General features: G+C 42.9%; 2 protein-coding genes across 2 annotated transcripts; both read right to left on the bottom strand.

The window, feature by feature from the left end:
• Positions 1–185: 185 nt before the first annotated feature.
• On the bottom strand, positions 186–20,088 carry LOC116434054 (uncharacterized). Its single transcript, XM_076365666.1, has 3 exons — positions 19,690–20,088; positions 19,218–19,276; positions 186–14,338 (listed from the first exon to the last, which is right to left on the bottom strand). Exons 1-3 carry the CDS (start codon positions 20,004–20,006, stop codon positions 14,016–14,018), a joined length of 699 nt encoding a protein of 232 aa, XP_076221781.1. The 5' UTR covers positions 20,007–20,088; the 3' UTR covers positions 186–14,015.
• LOC143174384 (longitudinals lacking protein-like) lies at positions 14,345–19,686 on the bottom strand. The gene has a single exon (XM_076366117.1). The coding sequence runs from the start codon at positions 18,320–18,322 to the stop codon at positions 17,972–17,974; it is 351 nt and encodes a 116-aa protein (XP_076222232.1). The 5' UTR covers positions 18,323–19,686; the 3' UTR covers positions 14,345–17,971.
• Positions 20,089–20,464: the final 376 nt, after the last annotated feature.

Here is a 20,464-nt window from a genome sequence, read left to right as displayed (position 1 = left end):
GCTCTCTAAATAATATTAATATAAAATGGAGACAAGAGAAAGAAAAATGTAATAATTAATAAATCATCGTTCGTTGGCAAATACATGGCGACAAAGAAGTTTACGATTACAATGTATGGTTTTGCGTTCGAGGCGCTGAGCGGAAGTTGTAGTTGCGTTAGTTTTATTCATTTTTTATCATCATCTTCTTCTTTTTTTCTTCTTCTTCTTCTTCTTCTTCTTCTTCTTCTTCTTCTCCTCCTCCTCCTTCATCTTCATCTTTATCTTCTTCATTAACATCAGCTTCTTCTGTTACGTGCTCTCTGTCCACTCTCGTCCATTTAGACCGTTCACTCATCGTTTCTCTTGTTAATTCAATTTTTCGGTTTTTCGGTTTTTACACTCTCTCTCACCCTTTCAATCTTACGTTATACGAACTTACTCACACATTCGCACTCTTCGTCATTCACTCTTTCTACCTGTTTTGCTTTCTTTCTCTCTATTTCTCTCTGTCTCTCTCTCTATTTCTCTCTGTCTCTCTCTCTCTTTCTCTCTTTCTCACGCTCTCTCGCTCTCTCGCTCTCTCGCTCTCTCGCTCTCTCTCTCTCTCTCTCTCTCTCTCTCTCTCTCTCTCTCTCTCTCTCTCTCTCTCTCTCTCTCTCTCTCTCTCTCTCTCTCTCTCTCTCTCTCTCTCTCTCTCTCTCTCTCTCTCTCTCTCTCTCTCTCTCTCTCTCTCTCTCTCTCTCTCTCTCTCTCTCTCTCTCTCTCTCTCTTTCTTTCTTTCTTTCTTTCTTTCTTTCTTTCTTCTTTCTTTATACAGTCGAGTACTGTGCTTGTACTAATTGTAAGAATATCGTACTTAAGCTCGACCGCGGGAACCCCTTCGAGCCGCTGCGATGAATTTCGTTGGCGCCACTAATACTTTTGTCGCTGGTGAACGGTTCAGCTCGATGGACGTTTGCGCCTAGATCCGTAGGACGCACCGGCGCGAAGGGGCATCGTCGCGGCCGATTTATCTACATGACGCTCGGGAACACGCGGTTGAATCACGACAGGGGAAGAATTACTCGAGAACACGGGGAGAAATCGGAGCAAGCACGTTTCAATTTTTCCTTCGAAGCGAGCGACTCTCGTTCCATCGAAACACGACGAGCAACGATCTTTAAACAACCTGTGTCGCACAGCCTCGCGGCCGATTTATCCGCAGGATGTTCGAAAACACGCTGTCGAGCCGCGACGGAAGAAAAATGGCTCGAAAATACCGGTAATAGTTGAAACGGACGCGTTCGGGATCTCTCCTCGCGCGAGATCGAATAACACCCATCGCCGTCGAGATTGTGACCACCGATCCCGAGGCGACCTGTGTCACGCAGCCTCGCGGCTCAGTAAATTCACTATTTATTTATTACAGATAGTTGTACTGCTTCTATTCAATAAAAACGAACGAACGAAAGAAAATATAAAGGAACCCGAGTATCGGCGCACTCGTCGTTAAAAACAAAAAGAGTATAGGGGAAAAACATAAAGAAACGATGAAAGAGGAAAATGATGAACGGGAACACAAAAATAGGTGTCACAGAGGGGAAAAAGAACAAAAAGTTTGCGAGAAAGAGACGCGCGACGCGCGGTACACATGTTAGTTGTTACACATAAATACGGGGAACCGAAGTGAAACGTGAGAAAAAAAGAAAAAGAAGAGAAAGGAAATGCGTGGGAATCACATTGTGGTTTTGTATCAGGGGTCGAGGATCAAAAGAAAGGAACAAATGTTTGAACGCGTTTAGGGGATGGTGGTTGGGTGTCACTATGTAAAATGTATAATATGGATCGACAACGAAGATGAGTACGTCTTAGCGGATACAGTTATTGGCAGTATAAAGGCGAGTGATCGAGATTTAATTCTGCTTCCTTCGGCGTAAATAAATAATTTCTAAAAAAATATCACTGGTCTCAAGATGTCCGCCGGGTGTTCGCGGCGTTGTCTCGCGCGGCGCCGTTTCCGGTGAATTCGCTCTCGCCTCCTTTCTATTCAAATATTGTACGACTGTTTCTAGCTATTCAGAAGAACTTCGACCGTGCCATTTTTTTTCTTTTCGATAAAGTCACTTTTCCATACATATTATATAAATATATATATGCATGAATTTTTTCACAACGGAACCGCGAAAGCCGAACAATCCACCGGAGCCGCGCGACGGTTTGTCGTCGAGTCCGCGACACCCGGCCAATAATACCGTAAAAATTCGTTCACAGCTGGATGCGGCCAGCGCCTCTTGTTTTTTCATCTTCTTTTCGTTTCATCTATCCTAAAATCTAAGTCGTACTTGAAGGCACTTAACACAAGGCTCTCTCGGTTCAAAAAGCTACTTCTTTCCTTCGGTTAGTCACCCCCCGTTCGTTTTCTTTTTTTCAACTCAATTTCTTCTGTTGTTTTTTTTCGCTTTTCTCGTTTGTTTTTTTCCAAAAAGACGTCTCCTCCCAAATATTCACTCGCGAACGCGAAACGACTGCCTAACGGGTGTAAATAGTAGTGGTTGTCGAGCCAATTTGGTCGAACATCTCCACGTTGATCTGCAACTTTGCCGTTCATATTTTTCGCTTCACCCCCCACACTCTCGTTGTAACGTTCCTCAATCTATCGAAATGACATATTTTTTTCGAACCTCTATGTTTCCCTCTCTCCGCCTATCAATTTCCAGCTGATCGATGGTCGCGAGACCGTGGTCCAAGAAAGCAATCGAGCGCGTAACTCTCGCTGATTACGAAACTTGTGAAAACCGACGCGTTTTCCTACGAACGACTGTCAACACCGTCAACGAATTTTGATAAAAAAAAAAGAAAAATGCATCGCAGTGCCTGACTGCGGTATACTCGCTCGATAATTTCGTAATACGATTATAGTACGATATACCTAGTACGTTTTATTTTTTTGCTTTTTTTTGCGTTTATCTTCGAACGAAAAGGAAATTCGCGTTTCCTTTGCCCGCCGGAACAACAATTGTTCGACTTTATACTTATAATTTACGCGTTCGCGTTTCTTCGTTACTTTTCCTTTTCCTTTCGACCTCGAGCCGATCCACGTTCGATCGGGCTCGGATAACACCGGGTGGTTAACGATTAAAGTACGGATCGTTGTAATACAAAAGAAAGAAGATCTCAACGACAAAGATAAGCCGTTCTCTTTCGCAAGCGGTGGCTAGCGAGACGACCGCAAAGCTTCCGTTTCCTGTCACACAGAACCGTCACGATTGCGACTCGTCCGGCTCGCCTGTTCGCAACTCGTCGCGCGAGTTGATGCAAGTTTTCGACGCTGCCTGTCTATAAGTATCTTTTATATAAATCTTTTATCTTTTCTTTTTTCCCTTTTAAATTCTCTTATGACCTAAATATTCGCCGTTTTTCCTGACACGATCCGCCGAGGAACTCCGATCGTTCTTTTCTTTTTCTTTCTTTTCGTTGGACCACGATCCTCTTACGTTGTTTCTCAATTCTTCGTCCCGTTCCCTAGATTTCCCCACCGAAAATTTCAACGAAATCTTCCTCTACCCTTCGGCGATCATTCGTACTTTATCTGGCGAGCTTTTCGCTTGATCGTTTCGTTTGAAATTCGTTAAAGCGATGTCTACCACGTGAATGTTTTACATTTCTAATAAATATCGTGATATTTATACGTAGCAGGATGAAGTATAATCAGTGGTAATTATTAATTATCCAATAGCACACTTCTTGCTTTGTGTCATTATCTTGTTACTCGAGTTTCATCGTGAAACGATACTGTACAGTACTTTTCACGCATATCTTCCTTTACGCAATGATTGAGCATGCGATAATGCTCCAGTTCTGTTTAGTAGCGTCCGTATTGGTCGCGTGACACAATTGTCACGTCAAAAGATCGAAATAGTACGAGATAATCCATCGATAATTGTCAGAATCAGACACACAGAGGTATTCGCGACACATGAAATATCGACAACATGGAATACGTATCAGCGAACAGCTCTCAGATAAAGCATTAAGCCTCGCATTTCCAAGTTTCTTCTTTTCTTCCGCCCTTCTCGACCCCGCCCTCCCATTCCAGCCCATTCGTTCTTGTTCACTCACATATCCGTGCACACGATTCACATTCGCACTCGCAACAAGAGCAACAGACTCACCGAAATCTCGTAACACGTCCTAAAATTCTGAGAATCAAGGATCGAACTGAGTCGATGTCTAATAGATAAGGCAATTTTTCACTTTCCTCTCCTTCGCCACTATCTCACGGACTATTTCGTTTAGATCCCATGGCTCGGCACTTGGAAAGTCTGTCTACCACAAAATATAGTTTCACCATTCGTTGGACACTTTCCCATCGCGATGCGATAGAGAAATACATCATACAAAAAATAAAGCACTGTACTTTTTAAATTCTCGGATGGCAGGTCTGTCACGCTCCCACACGCATTCTACTTTTCTCTCTCTCTTTCTATTTCTCTCTCTCTCTCTCTCTCTCTCTCTCTCTCTCTCTCTCTCTCTCTCTCTCTCTCTCTCTCTCTCTCTCTCTCTCTCTTTCTCTCTATCTCTCTTTCCTTTTTCGCGAATTACAGCATACTTTTCATCTCCAGCCGACCTATCGCCTCTAAATTATCCGCGACCCCGCAAACACTGCGTCTTCCGTTCGAACAGGTGCCACGAAACAAAGAATAAATCGGCCAACGGAGAAACCACACGAGCCTAAAATTTTATCCTAAAAACACCCCTAACGAATATAATATATATCAAAAAAAGAAAAAGAAAATGGGAAACGATCAATCGTCTCGTATAATAAATTTCGAATTCTAAAACTGCGAAGCAACGTAATAGATATCCCCTTTTTTTTTTTTTTTACTCACTCGCCCATTTTTCGCGAACTTTTTTCTTAATAGCATAAATTTCGAATAATCCTCTGTTATAATAGATACGCGTTCGATTTCCTCTTTTTATGTTCGATAAAATACAAAATGAAAAAAAAATAATAATATAATGACGCTGCCCTAATAAATATAGATTATCCATCGCTGAAACAAAATAGTTTGGAAGTTCTCTTTGCGCGGTGTAGGTCTTCAAATGTCCCAACTCTTTTTAGATTTCGATAAAAGAACATAGACGGTATCGTCAACGAAAGAACATTCAACGCGAGCACGTGGAGCATCTCGTCAGAGACGACCTTTGATTACACCTTAAAATTTAGCGTCTAAATATCACACTATGTACGCGCGTTCCCCTAAACTACCACGAGCAGTGAAAATTACGATCGAGGTTCCCTGCACGAGTCGAACGACGTAGACCCGCCGATTTCATCTTCCTTTTCCGTTTTGTCCATTCCATACGAGAAAAACGCGATAATATCTCATTGCTCGCCATACCGGATTACATCGAATCGCGAGCAAAGATTAAAATGGTAAATAATAAAGAAAAGAAAAAGAAAACACAGACGTGAAAATCACATCGCGATACTGTTCCCTGTAAAACGCCAGAAAATGCCAATTCCCATCCATCGTGCGATAAAACGTGTGTCCAATTTATGCGTGCACGCGACAATATTCCGTTAACCAATGAAATCCGTTAAACGATGACTTATTGAGTAATTTTGACATTCAATAATAAATTTCTTACACTTTACTACTAAGAGTATCGAAATAACAATGCATAATAAAATAATCTCATCAAAAATAAACAATTTCATTCTCCAGAAATTCAATTTCAGTATATCAACAATCTTTTTTTAAATAATCAACTTTTTAGACACATTCTCCTGCAAATTAACCCCTTGCTCTTACATTTCTTTCCTGTTTACGCGCGTGCGGTATCACGAAAGTTATTCCGTTCTTAATTAGTTTTTAGGGTGAATAAAAATTATATATTCGGCACAGGGAGGCATTTTCCACAGATGTCGAATACACGCGCAGAATCGCTTCGTTTTTCAATCGATTCGACTTCGACGTTGCAGAACGAGGGGTTAATAAGTTCTCGATGATTTCAACGAACGAAGAAATAATTGCCCGTGGACACTTAAATTGGACCGCTGTATATAAAAAATATCTCCGAATTCCAACAACCGCGACGAATCGAGCCAGTGGAACGATCTCTTCATCCCGATCGAATCGTATATGAACTCCATGGAAACACAAGAAAAGAGCAAAAGAATAACCGCGACGGTGACGCGCGGGAAATAACAATTGTCTCGCTGTAAAAGGCAAAGAAAATGGCCAAATCGAACGGAAAATCAATTGCCGGCTCAATTTTAAACGCCTCGCCGCCCCTGAAAGCCGTCGTCCCTGTTGCACTTTCGAATTTCATCGATCTCTCCGCGATGGCTTTTATATATGTTTTTTTTTTTAATAATTAATATACATATTTATTTTTCCATATGTTTTCGGTTAGAGTGTTCCCCATCCCAAACCGACACCCAAAGATTACGAGGACTCAATGAATTCCGTCGTTCGATGGCGCGCGGCGCCATCAGATTCCGCCGCGGGCCGCTATATTAAATCGTAAACGTAATAAAAACCTAATTATATAAAAAAAAGAAAAAAACAAAAATATAATAAAAGAATGATTAATTAAGCCCAATTAATAATGCGTAAGACTCGAGTTAGACCTGATTAAAAAAAAAAAGAAAAAATAAGAAAGCCGTAATTAATTAGTACGAAGACGATCCCGTAACAGAGTACTCTCTCGTACTCTTATTGTGTGTGTACATATATCTCTATATGTATGTGTATATATATGTATATATATATATACTATTTTCGCTTACCTATCTTCGAAAAAGATTCTATTCGTTTTCTTTTTGTCTCTTCCCCCTTCCCCGGCCGTGATCTTAATATATTTATATCTCCGTATTTTTTTAATATATATTTCTATATATATATTTATTTATTTATTTAATTATTTATTTATTTATATATACTTTTTTTTAGAAAAAAAGATTTTGAAACTGACGGCGGGCACGAATTTCGTGGTTCACGCGATACATTCGTCGTCTACGCTCCCCTGTAGCTTCTCTACTTATTTATTTTCAAATGTTTTTTTTCTTCTCCGTTAAATTTCGTGTTGCTTGTCCTCCCCTCGCCGCGCGTGCGATTATTCCTGTCGAGTTTCGCCGGTCCCGCGTCTACGGGACCAGCAGAGTTCGTTCGCCCGGCGATCGTAAGAAAACCGTAAGAAAACCGTAAGAAATCGTGTTCGTTTTATTCTTTCTCTCGTTACGTTCCGAAGGCACATTTGTTCCTAAGAAAAAGCGAATTCCGTTCAACCCGTCTCCCGAATTCCACCATCGTCATCGTCGTCGTAGCCGCTGATCGAGAACGACCGATACTGTCCTCGGAAAAAAAAGAAAAGTGTCAAAGCGAGAGCGTGCAAGCCGCCGATACGTGCATGTACATAACTGTCGAACCAAGAGGTGACGACGAGCCGAGCCCGTCCCGCGAAGAACAACGACGGAAAATAAAGCACTGCGAAATATAGAGCAACGAACACGTATCGCGATATTAGTAATGTAACGACTCTTCTGCCGATTGGACTTCGATGGAAATTTTGTTCATCGCAATCCTGCGCCACGCTGTTCGCAGTCCTTTCCTCGAGATCGACGAACGTCTTTTCGCTATCTAGAATATAAACACGTTGAAAAATAATTTCCTCGACGAGCCTTCCGAACGACAAATATTGTTCTCTATGTTAAGGACACTGTGCACCGTTCTCTACCCTAGAAAATCTGTTCGTTGTTATGGTACTGAGCAAACGTTTAGAAACTATCCTCGAGTTTATTACTTTTAACTTTCTCCTAGTATAATGTATACACGTGGAAACACTATTCTTCTCCTAGGTATTACTATATCAATGATTAATCTACTGCTTCTTTTTAATCTAATAGAAATACAGCTAAAACACAAAAATTCCTGGACTTTGTTTTACTGGGACCTGGGACACCGCTAAACCGTCGTGTATTACCGATTACTTTCAAGTAAGTAGCAAATTCGTTGAAAAATAGTGAACTCCCCCTCCCTCGAGTTCAAGGCGAGGTACCTAAACCTTCGCCGCAGCCCACAACAACGGAATTTCTGTGAACAGCACTGACGAACCTGGATCAACGAGGAAAAGACACACAGTTCAGCTTGCCAGAGGTACCTCCGAAAAACTTGGCACAGCAATACGAGCAACGGTTGGTGTACTGATCGAACAAAAATCAGAGAAAGAAACACGAGAACCAGAAGTCTCAATCCTTAGATAGATAGGATCATCGAAACCTGACGAGCGAGCCTCCATGGAAAATGCTAGACCCCGGAAATGGCACGCATGGACCATCGGACGCCTCGCTTTACGATATCCGGAAAATCGTTTCCTCCTTCGCACGGAAGGCAACAATGCCATCGGAGGCTGAGAAAAAAAAAAACTCATTTTTGAATCCGTAAACAACCGAACCTTCCGATTTCCGCGAATACCTGTCGCGTTCGTAAATGCGTCTCGCGTGAAAGGAAAGAAACACCCCCGATTTCCAGCACCCCTTCTTAAAAGTTACTTAAAATAGAAAAATATATATAAACCTCTAAGATTTAAAGAATACGCTTAAAAGAAACCCTAGCGGTACTAGCGTCTGAATTTTTTACAGAATTTCCTGAGTATTTGAAAACGCCTAGAAACCAAGATTAAAGTGATCCATGCGTGCCATCGGACGGTCCTACCCCGGACAAAAAAAAACAACAAAAAGTATTCAGCCGTTGCATGATTGTGAATTGGCGCGCACCACCTGCATCAACGATTTCATCCTCCCCTCCCGCCTCTGTTTCACCCGGCGCCGAACGGCCTAACGTTTTATCACGACTGTTATTATCACACTTATCGTCCCGGATGACGATCCGTCGAAGCCTTCCCTATGTTCAATCCAAAAAAGTCATTTCATTCGCACGTCCCAGTCACTCCTCCCACGTTTTCACTCTTCGCATTCGTTCGTTCTCATTCGGCCTCTCCGCGCCTGTTTCGAGAAAAAAGAAATCCCCGTTTATAGACAGCTCTCCGAAAATCCCTCCGATGTCTGTTAATATCCGTCCGGCTCGGCCGACCACAGATTCTCGTTAACAGAGAACGCTAGGGCGTCCCCTCCGTTATATTTTGCGTTCATTTTTATCATCTTGTTTCACTTACGTACAAAAAAACGTATTATTAAAGAAAAAAGAAGGTGTCGTTAAAACCTACCATCTATCTAATAGTACTTCCTTACATACCTAATAATCTAATAATCTCCGTCAATGGCGGCGGTCGGTTGGTTCGTCGGCATCGAAACTCACACGTGTCGCCGTTTCTGTTCCCCCAAGCGCGAACCTGACACCACACACTTCCTCCCGACCACTCGTTACCAGGCTAAATCCTTCCCCGTTTTGTCGCGACCGCCGCCACGCATCAAGGCCTCGTGAGGCAGTATTATTATCAATTAATATTATTCAGTAACTATGTATCAAGTCGATCCATAAACGTAAATCTTTATCGTAAACGCTATTACTCGCCTACTGTTACTTTATCCCCCTCTTCCTGTCGTCGTCGCTCTAACTCCTATTCTCGAAAGCCGATAATCCATACGCTTCGCAAACCCGCGTCGCTTCTTCTTCTGTTCCATCGTATATTCTCAATGATATATCCAAAACTACGAATTATATTGCGCGATATCTATATCATTTATATAAAAAAAAAATATATAGAAATAGAAGTCACCATCAATCATCATGCGCTCTCTCTTACTCTCTTTCACTCTCTCTCTCTCTTTCGCTCGCGCACGCATACATATTTTCGTTCATTCTGAATCCCTATCACGCTCCTTCGTTTCACTCCCATACAGAACAGTAGCCATTTTGTTCGCTTAGTATACGATAATTAATTGAACCGTCGACGAACGAATTCTCGATCGACCGCTTCTCGCGTACTCGTTGTGAACGGATGATATTGAACGGTGAACGGATCGAAAGAGTATTAGCGTCACTGGCGGATAGAGTAAGTTATTGCACTCGTACGGAGGTGAATCGATCCTGGCCTGCTTTCGATCGTAATACTTTGTCCTCGCTAATCGGCGATCTGATCGCCGACGATTTCTTATTTATCTCCTTTCAACCAGCTTCGGGATAATCGAGACCACTCCGCTTAAAGCGTGTCGCGTCGCTGCTTGCCGGGACTGTTTATCTATTTCGAATTTCTTTTCCTTTCTTTCTTTCAGTTTGTTTTTTTCTTTTTTTTTTTAACGAAGGATTCCTTGGAAGATCCTTCGGAGATCCACGACGATCCTTCGCGGAGTAATGGGTCGGGGGGAAGGGCTACGAGCGGTTTCGATCGAGAACTCGGCCGCGAACGCACGCGTGCGAGCGAGCTAGCGCGCTCCTAACGAGACAGAAAGAAAATTATAATCTACCGCTTCGTTTGCGTCAGACGTTGCGCATACTTACACTGTATAATATGAATTACGAGTAGTTTAGTTTAGTTTAGTTTAGCTTGTCTCATAAATATTGTCTACAGTATGGAAAGTCGGGCGGCCGTGGCGCGCGTATTTGGCGTAGGAATACGGGACCTGGTGCCAGGTACTCGCCGAACACGGGCGTTCAATTGTCGTCTTTCACGGGTGTTTGCTCGGTGTCTCGGTTTACAAGTAGGTATATACTTCGTTAGAGAGTCTCTGTTTGTATCTAGGAAACAACCACTGTCGCGTATAGTCTCCAAATCGCATATATCTGGATCGAGAATTTTGTGTGCTAGATTGAAATCGGAACTTTACTATATCGAGGTTTTGCTTAAACCTTAATAAAGTTTCAATTTCATCAATCGATGGAGATTTCGAGTGAATGGATTTGAAAAAGTAAAATTTCAGTTTCATATTCAGTTCGATAAACAATTCGAATGGTTTGAAGATTGATTTTAAGCTTTGGACATTTGAACGTATCGCCTGTAGTGATTTCGAGGATATCCTTAACGTGAACTGCTTCCATGATCTTGGATACATTGGTATTTTGAGTATTATTTCTGAACAAAATATGTAAATAGTATACCGGTGTACTTGTTCTTTAGGAATATTGAAACGCGATCATTGGGCAATGAAATGAGAACTCTTGGCGTTTGTATTCGGTGCACTACAGGCGAAGGATGAGAAATCAATGGAAATTTCGAAATGACCATTTCAGTTACGCCAATTGAATTTCTACTTTCTATGAGTTTGCAATTCTAGTTTGGTTCTTTGATTTGTCACAGTTTCTTCTATTTCTCTCAGTTTACCTCTATATTCGAACTGCATTCGGTACCAATGGCGAATGCAGGATTATGGGACGAACGACAGAAATATGGCCCAAAGAAATTGCAGCAAAAACAAGCTCGATCGAGAATAATGTATGTAGAGACGACAGCGGAGTGCAGTTGCATAAACTGGAAGAACATTACGCAGAAAATACTTCTATAACAAGGGAGGCAGTGTTGCACGGTGTATTCATTCCATCCGTTGTTTCAATAAAAACATGTTGCAACCATAAAACGAACAGTATAAAAGAAAAAGAAGTAAACAGGTATCAGATAAAAAATACTAATAACAATATTACTTCACGACTAGTACTTATAACTGGAGAAATTAAATGCTAATAGGAGTCTCTAAATACAAATCCATCAACGTGCATTCATGGAATCCATTTTCAACGTTTCTGGCGTGAAATTCAAATTCCTCTAAGCCTGAGACAAAAAGAATCTCGTAATCCAAACATCTGGAACATTATTTTCATAACAACGATAGACAGAATACACACATAAAACACCGTCCCTCACATTAGGAACAACCTGTAGGGTTTTTTAATCGTATAGGGAGGAATAAGTGTGCGTAAACAGTGTCGCCCGTGTTCGGCACAAAAATATTCCGCTGCGAACGTTCCGTCGATCCGGCGGTGCGTGCTTCTAGGATATAATATCGGCAGTGAAGGGTTGTTCAGGGGGGGGTGAGAAATGGGGGAGATAACGGTTTCTTAGGGGTGGGGGCTAAGAATATCATCGTATGAAGAGAAACGCGAGGGATCTTAACTCGAGGACACTTAATTAAAAAGCATTAATTATACGTATTATATAATATAAATATATATACTTAAATGCATCGATATAGGAATCTACTAGGTTCGTGTATCTGGCAGTCTGACGATCACAATGCTATAGGAATACCCCGCGGTATTTAAAAATAGTGTGGTAGTCGTGTACGTATGATTATGTATTTCCTGTTTATACATAAGATGTACGTATATCTGACTCTGTGACGCGCTTACATAGTGGTTAGTCCCTTAGGTGGTTCTTGCGGAAAAAATGGAAAGAAGCATTATTATAATCATAATGCGAGAAGCAAAAGACGCGGGGCTAGCCCGGTGCTTTAATACTGTACCCTCTCTCTGGTTTCGCCGCCCGAAAACAGCGGCAAGGAATATAATAAAATGGCTGCCTTTCGTGACACGAAAAGGCCCGACAAAAGAGACGAAAAAAAACAAACAAATAAAGGAAACGAAAAAAGGACAAGTGAAACAGTTCTGAGAGAGAAGACCAATCGAACCAAAAAGCGTCCGCCGACAAAATGTCGTCGTTCAATCGACCAATTTGGAACGGAGGCGTCTCTCTCGGTACGTGTCGAGTTGAAAGATGTTTCCGTATTGGTATGTATGTATGTCTATGAACTTGTGTATCTTCTTCGTGTATAACGTATCCGTGCAGCGTTGTGTGTACACAACAAGTGTCTCCTAGCAACAGAAAGCACGCTTTCACCGGGTCGAGGAACGTTCCAGTCAGTGACAGTACATGAGAGCAGTGGTTCTCTGGAAAATTGAAAATCGTGTCTATAAACCCCCTCCCCTCCCTCTTCGCGTGCGTTTCATCAGCGTTTCCCCTTTCCTAAGTTTCATGTTTTTTTGATGTCCCCAGTGAGCCACACGCGCACGGCTCGGCCCGTTTAAAAATATGGAACCAGTGTGACCAGAATGGTTGCTATGGAAGAGCTCCGGTTTACCGGACGGTCTTAATCCGACTCGGGGCGGGCCGCGCTAAGAAAAAACGACTCTATCCAGGGATACGTATTCGGTTTCAGGCCTCTAAAAGACACGTTTCACGTTGGAACCGCTCGGCTAGCTTCTCTAAGGATCCGTCGAACACATCGTAGAACAATGAACAAAATAAAATAGAAAAAATACACACACTCAGAGTGGGAAAAAAAAAGATTTACTCGCGCGACCGTCCGTCCCGCGGACGCTGCCACGCGCCATAACCGCGCGCGTCGCCAGGACGCGCTGGTCCGAGCCGCCATATTTGATATTTACTCGGCAAGACAATGAACGAACGCGAGCAGCGTTCGCCGATCGGGCGGCCGGTGATCGGAAGGAACGAAAAATAGTTACGAGAACGACCCACCTAGCTGAGGTTAGGGTCTCGAGTGAACGCGTGATTTCGTTTACCAAAAGACATCGCCCCGAGCGGGAGATCGACGCGTTCCCTCGTTCATACGCGGTACATCTCGTTACGCAAAAAAAAAAATAAAAATAATTAATTACTCAATTACTCAATAATTAATAATAAACCTTAAAAAACGTTAAAAAAATAGAATCCAAAATCGAGTAAGGAGGATTGGCAGTATCGCCCAGGTCTAAACCAGCCCCGTCCCGTCGTCTTCGCGTCTCATCGTCCCGTCGATCGGTTACCGATTTCATCGGTATTGTTTCTTTACCTTCGATGATCGTCTTCGTGAATGTCCCCGTTTATATTACCTCACCTCTTCGTCTTTCTTCACGCGTGTTCAACGTTTCGTTTCCGTCCCGGACTCGGCCTTTCTTCGTCGATCGTTAAGGAACGTCAACCGAGCGCGAAAAACGCCGAACGACGACGCGACGGAATCGCGGGTGAGATCCTCCAACCCCGTTCATTTTTGTTTTTATTTTTGTTCACCGGTCTCTCGCGCCCGGACGACGACGTCGACGGTCCCCTCGAGTCTCTCACGCCATGCATCCACCCACCCCCCATCCCCCGGGCCAATCTTAGACGAGCTCCTGCTTGTAGATCTTCTCTTTGTGCATCCGTTCCATGTGCCGCGCGATGTGCATCTTCTGCTTCGCCCTGTAGACGCAATGGGGACACTGGAACTGTGGCTCCTTGCCGCACTCCCACTTTTGATGGTTCCTCAGGCTGCTCTTCAGCTTGTACACCCTGCCGCACGCCGGACAGTTGAACCCCTCCGGGTTCGAGGAACCGGAGCCGATCCCCTTGCCCAGACCGCCGCCCGACCGCCACATGATCGACGGTACGCTCCATCTCTGCCAGGCCGCCGCCCACTTCAGACCGGTAATGCTCAGGTCCTCGGCTGGAACACAGGATTTCACGGCTTTATTAGTACGCTGTTCGACGACATCAAACTGAGGATCGGACGGTCGTTTTTTTTAATTTTTCTTTTATTTTACTTTTATTTTTAATTTTATTTTACGTTTATTTTACTTTTATTTTATACTCTGTTTTCGTTTGTTTGTTTGTTTTCGTTTGTTCGTTCGTTTTCGATCCTGGGACTGTGATCGTGCGTTTTTTCTCGTTTTTTTTCATTCGTTTCGTTTTCTTTTTTTTTTAGGTAACTTCTTTTTTCTGTTGTACGTTTGCTGTCGGTTTTGGTTTCTGTTTTTTTTTTTGTTTTTGGACACACGGAGACACGGGTCGACAGTACCGATCCCCGGATCTCTCTGTTTTCGTACTCTACAGTAACGGAACTTATGACTTTACGAAGGCTTAGATGCTAAAGGGTTCGTAGCTCTTGATGAGAGTTCTCGTTTAGGCGACTTTCCGGCAGTTCGCGACCGTGCGCGCTCGACGAAGTCGCCTGTGTGGAACGGGCGAGGTATCTTCCGATTTGTAACGAATTGTGATAATCATCGATTTGATTTTCTTTGCGTTTGTTATCGTATCAAAAATATTGGAAAAATGTTTCTCGTTACAAGGGACAGAAGATATCTATCGCGATGGTCCTGAAAAGAGGCGTCTTGCACGGATGCCGAGGAGGAATCGATGTCGCCGTATCGATCTAACAAGGATGCCGATTCCTCCTCGAGACACCGACGCGTTCAAAATGAATTATTTTCAAGGAAGGATAGAGTAATGCACGTTCTTTGTAATCCCTACTGTTTTGAGCCCCAAGCAGCTAGCTATGAATTTCGCATACGAAGAAGGAGCGGTATCTGTGCATGACGAAGGAAACGGGACGCACGATCGACGGACCAATCGTCTCACGAACTAATCGTTAGCGTTGCATTCGTTCTCCTTTCTGTTTCCGACAAATTGTTCCGTCAACTCGAACGATCTGTTTTCTTCGACCGCACAAGCGATAAAAGTCGTGTTTCTATGTACAAGTTTCGAGAAGAGTTAGTGCGCATGCTACTTCCCCTAATGTCGACGAGAGGAAAGAAAAATAAAAAAAAAATATCAGGAGATAGAAAAAAAAATATTCAACAGAGAGAATGCAATCGGAAAGGAACGCAACCGATCCAAATGGATAGCGACCGGCGCGATCGTCGTTCGTCGAGCGACAGCGGTTACAAGCGGAAACTTGTCCTTCGTCAGTGAAAATCTCAGATTTCTCGCAGTTTTCTCTGTTTTCCCAGTCTTCGACTGTACCTGGCGGGGCTCGACGACCGCGAATCGACACCGGGGCGACCATCATACATCCCGCAATCAATGTACAAAGTGTTTTCTGTTCATCGAAGACACGAGACAGACAGAAAAGAGAAAAGTTCAGACAGTGATAGAGGGCAAAATGCTGAAGGCGAAGAATACTCTCGCGAGGTTGTCGAGAAGGATTCTTGTCTCCGTTCGGAAATTTCAAAACAAAAGTAAAAAAAAAAAAAAATTAATTCAACAGAATCGATCGTATGGATCGTCGTGGCGATGTGTAGGTGTGCGTGTGTGTGTGCGCGCGTTTGTGTGTATGTGTGTCGTTGCGTGTAAACCAAAATCGTTGGTTGTTTTCGTCAACGTGGCTGAAATTGGATATATGGTGTTCTGATTAATTGACAGAAAGTGTGTCTCGCTGTCGAACGAACCGGAATACCGAAAAAAAAAATAAAAACTAAAACAGTAAGAGAACAACGTGCGGTTGACGCGATTGGCGCGACGGTAAGATGGATATTGAATTGATTTTGTTTTTCTTTGTTTTTCTTTTTTTTCTTGGGGTTGTTATTCTGGTACAATTCGTCTTCTGACATATTTTATTGAATCAAAAAAAAAAAAGAGAGACGTACGAAACACGATTAGGAGTCGCAGGTATAACGTTAATACTAAGATCGCAGGATTGTAGTTTCGGACATCGATCAGTCTTAACGAGAGCTCGCATCTTTGTGAACCTATTACAAATGCTCCGTTCACGTTCGTCGGGGATAAACCACGCCGGGCATTCGTTCCTACCACGCTAAACTTCGTTTCCGTTAACTTTTAAGGCTAGCCCGTCCAGCTTTTAGAAGAATCGCACTTATTGTCTGGGCGAACGATTTTACACCTACGCTTAAGGCACTTGATTAGAAACGCGTTGTCGAGAGAAACAAAAAGAAAAAAAAAGAGGACGAGAAAGAAGAAACGAACACGGTATGTCGAGTCTTACAATCCGGGGGGGGGGGGGTGAAAAAATAGAAAAAAAACATAGCAGCTTATCTAAGGGTAGACAGATAAAAAAAAATCGCAAACGTAGTATATGAAACTGAAAAACGGTAAATTCGATGTACACGTTAATAAATATCAGTCGATTGCTCTTGAATCCGATTGGGGAGACAAGACTTACGATTAACAGTGACACGACTATTCTAACGAACGAAAATATGACACTCGTCGATCCTACTGAGTCCTCCATTTTTTCGTACGTTCGCCGAACGTACTTGGAATGAGTATTTCGTCTCGCACGATCGTTTTCCATAAATATACGTATGTACATAGTCGAGCAGAAAAGAAAAAAAAATGGTAAAAAAATACGTACGTACAATGAGCCACGGAACGCAATAAAAGAAAAATCGGCACGCTGGGATAACTCGATTTCTTAAATAATTCTACGATAACGTAGACACGTTGATATCAGAGTAATTAAGTTCCCTTCTTACTGCACACGTCTTCGAGATTAACTCTGGCTTCACGGGGTCGCGCGAGATTGCATTAGCGTTCATTAGAAAAATAGATTAAGGTCGGGGTAATCTCGAACTACACGGATTCCGGGAATTCGCTGCAACCCCCCATCCCACATTTGGGGCAACAGACGTTACAATATAATGGCGGTGATCGTTTCGATTATCGACTATCAACTATTGGACCAGTTCAAAATCAGCAGCTCGATTCTCGATCTGAAAATTCGTTGATCGAATTCTAGAGAACGAGATCCCTCGCGAATACGAATGTGACATTTTAATCAACCGGGTGACCTTGAGCGGTTGTCGAAAAAAAATATTTCGATGCAGGCTTCCTAATTTGCTTTGTTCAGTCTTCCAGATTGTGTCGTATTATTACTGAAATCATTGTACGCTTCTGTCTTTCAGAATTGTAACTATAATATAAACAGATTCGATGATCATAAATATTAATCTCTTGCCTTACGATTGTCTTAGCGTCCGCGGTGGGCACAGTTACGTTATCATCGATAATCTACTAAAAAAGAAAACGTTATATTCATCATAATTATAACTGTTAATTTCATAATTACAAACGCTACTTATTCGAAATTTCAGTTATTAATAAACTACAGCTAAAGAGAACTAAAGTAAAGACAATGATCATCAAGATCAAAGCCGTGAACCCTTTACAGTCAAGAAGAAAACTGAAAGAAGATTCGTCGGCTGTGACGAAAGCACAAATCGACCTAAACTCCGAAGATATTTCTTTGAACAACCACCAGACGGGACTCCAGTCGATTAAAATGAAGCATCCTGTACAACCTCGAAGAGATCATAGAAAGAAATTGTTATTCGAACGAGTCCGCTCAGTCGATCTCGAGTTTCGGCGTGTAGGCGAGCAGATAGGACTCCATGTCGCCCATTTTGTCGATGTGCTGGCGACGGATGTGCCTCAACCAGTGGGCTTTCCGCTTGCATCGCTGCGGGCAGAACGGGCACTGAAACTGTGGCTCCTTGCCGCACTCCCAGTGGACGTGTCGCTGCAATGAGTCCTTCCTCATGTAGGATCTTCCGCACCTGCTGCAACCGAACTGTCCAGGAGGCTTCTTCCCGACGTAATTGTACGCCTTCGGTATCTTCAGCTCGGCGAACGGCAGCCCCTGCTCCTGTATCTTCCACGCCTGCACCGGAAGGTCTGCGTTCTCCTCAGTCACCATCTTGTTCTCGCTCGCCTCATCTGGAATCCCGAAAAAAGAACAGCTTTAGGCTTGTCCCTTGGCGAGATCGACGCCTCTGTTGCACTTTCACTGAGCACACACTTGGTTTTATGGGCACGGACGAATTTAATACTTCTCCGGCCCCGCTATTGATACGCTGAACCTACTTACGCCAGACCGATCGACAGAACAAACGCTGATTGTTATGTTCTATCGATTGGACACAAAGATTCAGGCACAATTCGAGTATCACGGTGGGACGGACAAGTTTTAGGTTCGTCGGTGTAGCCGGCGCTGGCATTGATCGCGATTGCCAATCGATGATGCGATTAGAAGAGATTCTAGAGGTTTCAGATTATCATGGATCGGGGAGGATTTTCAATGATTTCGTCCACTTGCGAGTTTCAAGTATCGATCTCTTAGGTGTTAAACGATATTCGTGTACAATCAGAAGCTCACTTCCGCGTTCTTCTTAGTTTTTGTTCTTTTCTTTGTTTGGAAATGTAGAATTCTTTCGAATTAATCGGATATCGTGTGTCCTCTAATTTGCTAGTGGTTTTTGTTGGAACGGAACGTACCTGTTTGGCGAGCACCTGTGACTTACGTCTACGCCTCACAACCGTTAAAGTAAGAAATAGAATAAAAAAAAATGTTTTGGGGGTAAATAAATGAAACACTGGGTCGTATCGCTGGCTTTCCGTCGCTTTTGGAATTTACTCGTCGCCAGCGCGATCGGTCGCTTTATGTAGCGGTACAGTTTACTGTGTTGGAAAGTGTCAACGTTGATCAACCGCGTTCGATTAACGTTTCTCTTCGAGTTTGCTTCACGACGACGTCAAACACTCGAAACGATCCTCTTCGCAAAATTTGCAATTTTCTGTGCATTACGACGTACCTCCACCTGAAAAAGTCAGACACGGATAAACTACTGTTCCAGTACCATCTACCAGCAACCTGTATCAGAATCAAATCAATCATCCGTATCTTCCTCCTGCAAAAACAACACAGAACCTGAAAGAAAGTGACAAAAAACGAAACGCGCGTCCCTTCGAAGACACAAGAAAATACTTGTTCAAAGACTTTAAACGATTTCTGCAACGATATCCTTTAATACCCGAAGACAGTTATACAAGTTACAGTATATGCGTCATGGAAGCATCGGAAAAGTCTTCCCACTAGTGTCTAAAAAGTAGAAAACAGTCTGCCGAGGTGATCGCTTATTTAAAAAAAAGTGTATATAACAAAACCTATATAATTCATGAAACAATCATCTACTATCTATCTTCCGTAGATAAGTGGAGTTTCATCGAACACATGCGAAGATTCAGTCAAACGTCAAACTGTATCACTCAGTTTTCATTGGTCACGTAACAGGGAAAATTTTGTGTAATTTTTTCTGATGCTCCACCAGTTTGTCGCGTCTGTAGAATTTCTTCAGGCAGAGGTCGCAGTGATACTTTGGCTCCTCGAAGTGCAGTTTCATGTGCGCCGCCAAGTTGTACTTGTACTTGAACCATCCCTGGCATATATTGCACTGATATCTCGGCGCTTTGCCGCATTCGACGCGCAAATGTCGCTTCAGACAGGACTTCCGCATGTAGTGCCGACCACAGTTTGGACACTTGTACATCAACTGGCCGCGAGTTGTGAGAACCGGCTCCAAGATGGCACAGTTCTTCGTCATCACCGTCGACGGTGCTCCTGTTTCCTGGATAATCGCGTGCCTCTCTTGCGGGTGCAGCTGTCGCCAGTAACCTGAAACGAAAAGAAACCATGAAGAGGATGTTCCGATCGTTTATAATACGGCTGGCCACGTGTTAGCGTAACTATCTTCCGGATTATTCGAAAATTCGAGGACCTTTCAATTGCACATCGCACTCTTTACAGGGGGCATTCAAAAAGTTCCTGGAAAATGTTTATTAATCGTGAATAAGATACTACATAGTTAATCAGTTTGGTTTGTGTTTTACGAGGTATTAGTGTTTAACTTAAATGGAATATACATTGGGAAATAAAGCGCTGAATTCAGTTTGCTGTCGTTTTATTTACATTTTCTGGGAACTTTTTGAACTCCCCGCGTATTACCTGGTCGCTTCGAGACGATGTATCTCCGTTTCAGGTCGCTGTTGATGAAATTATTAA

The sequence above is a fragment of the Nomia melanderi genome, chromosome 3 (genome assembly GCF_051020985.1).
Source record: "Nomia melanderi isolate GNS246 chromosome 3, iyNomMela1, whole genome shotgun sequence".
Taxonomy (NCBI): Eukaryota; Metazoa; Arthropoda; class Insecta; order Hymenoptera; family Halictidae; genus Nomia; species Nomia melanderi.
This window is presented reverse-complemented; position numbering and strand designations above follow the sequence as displayed.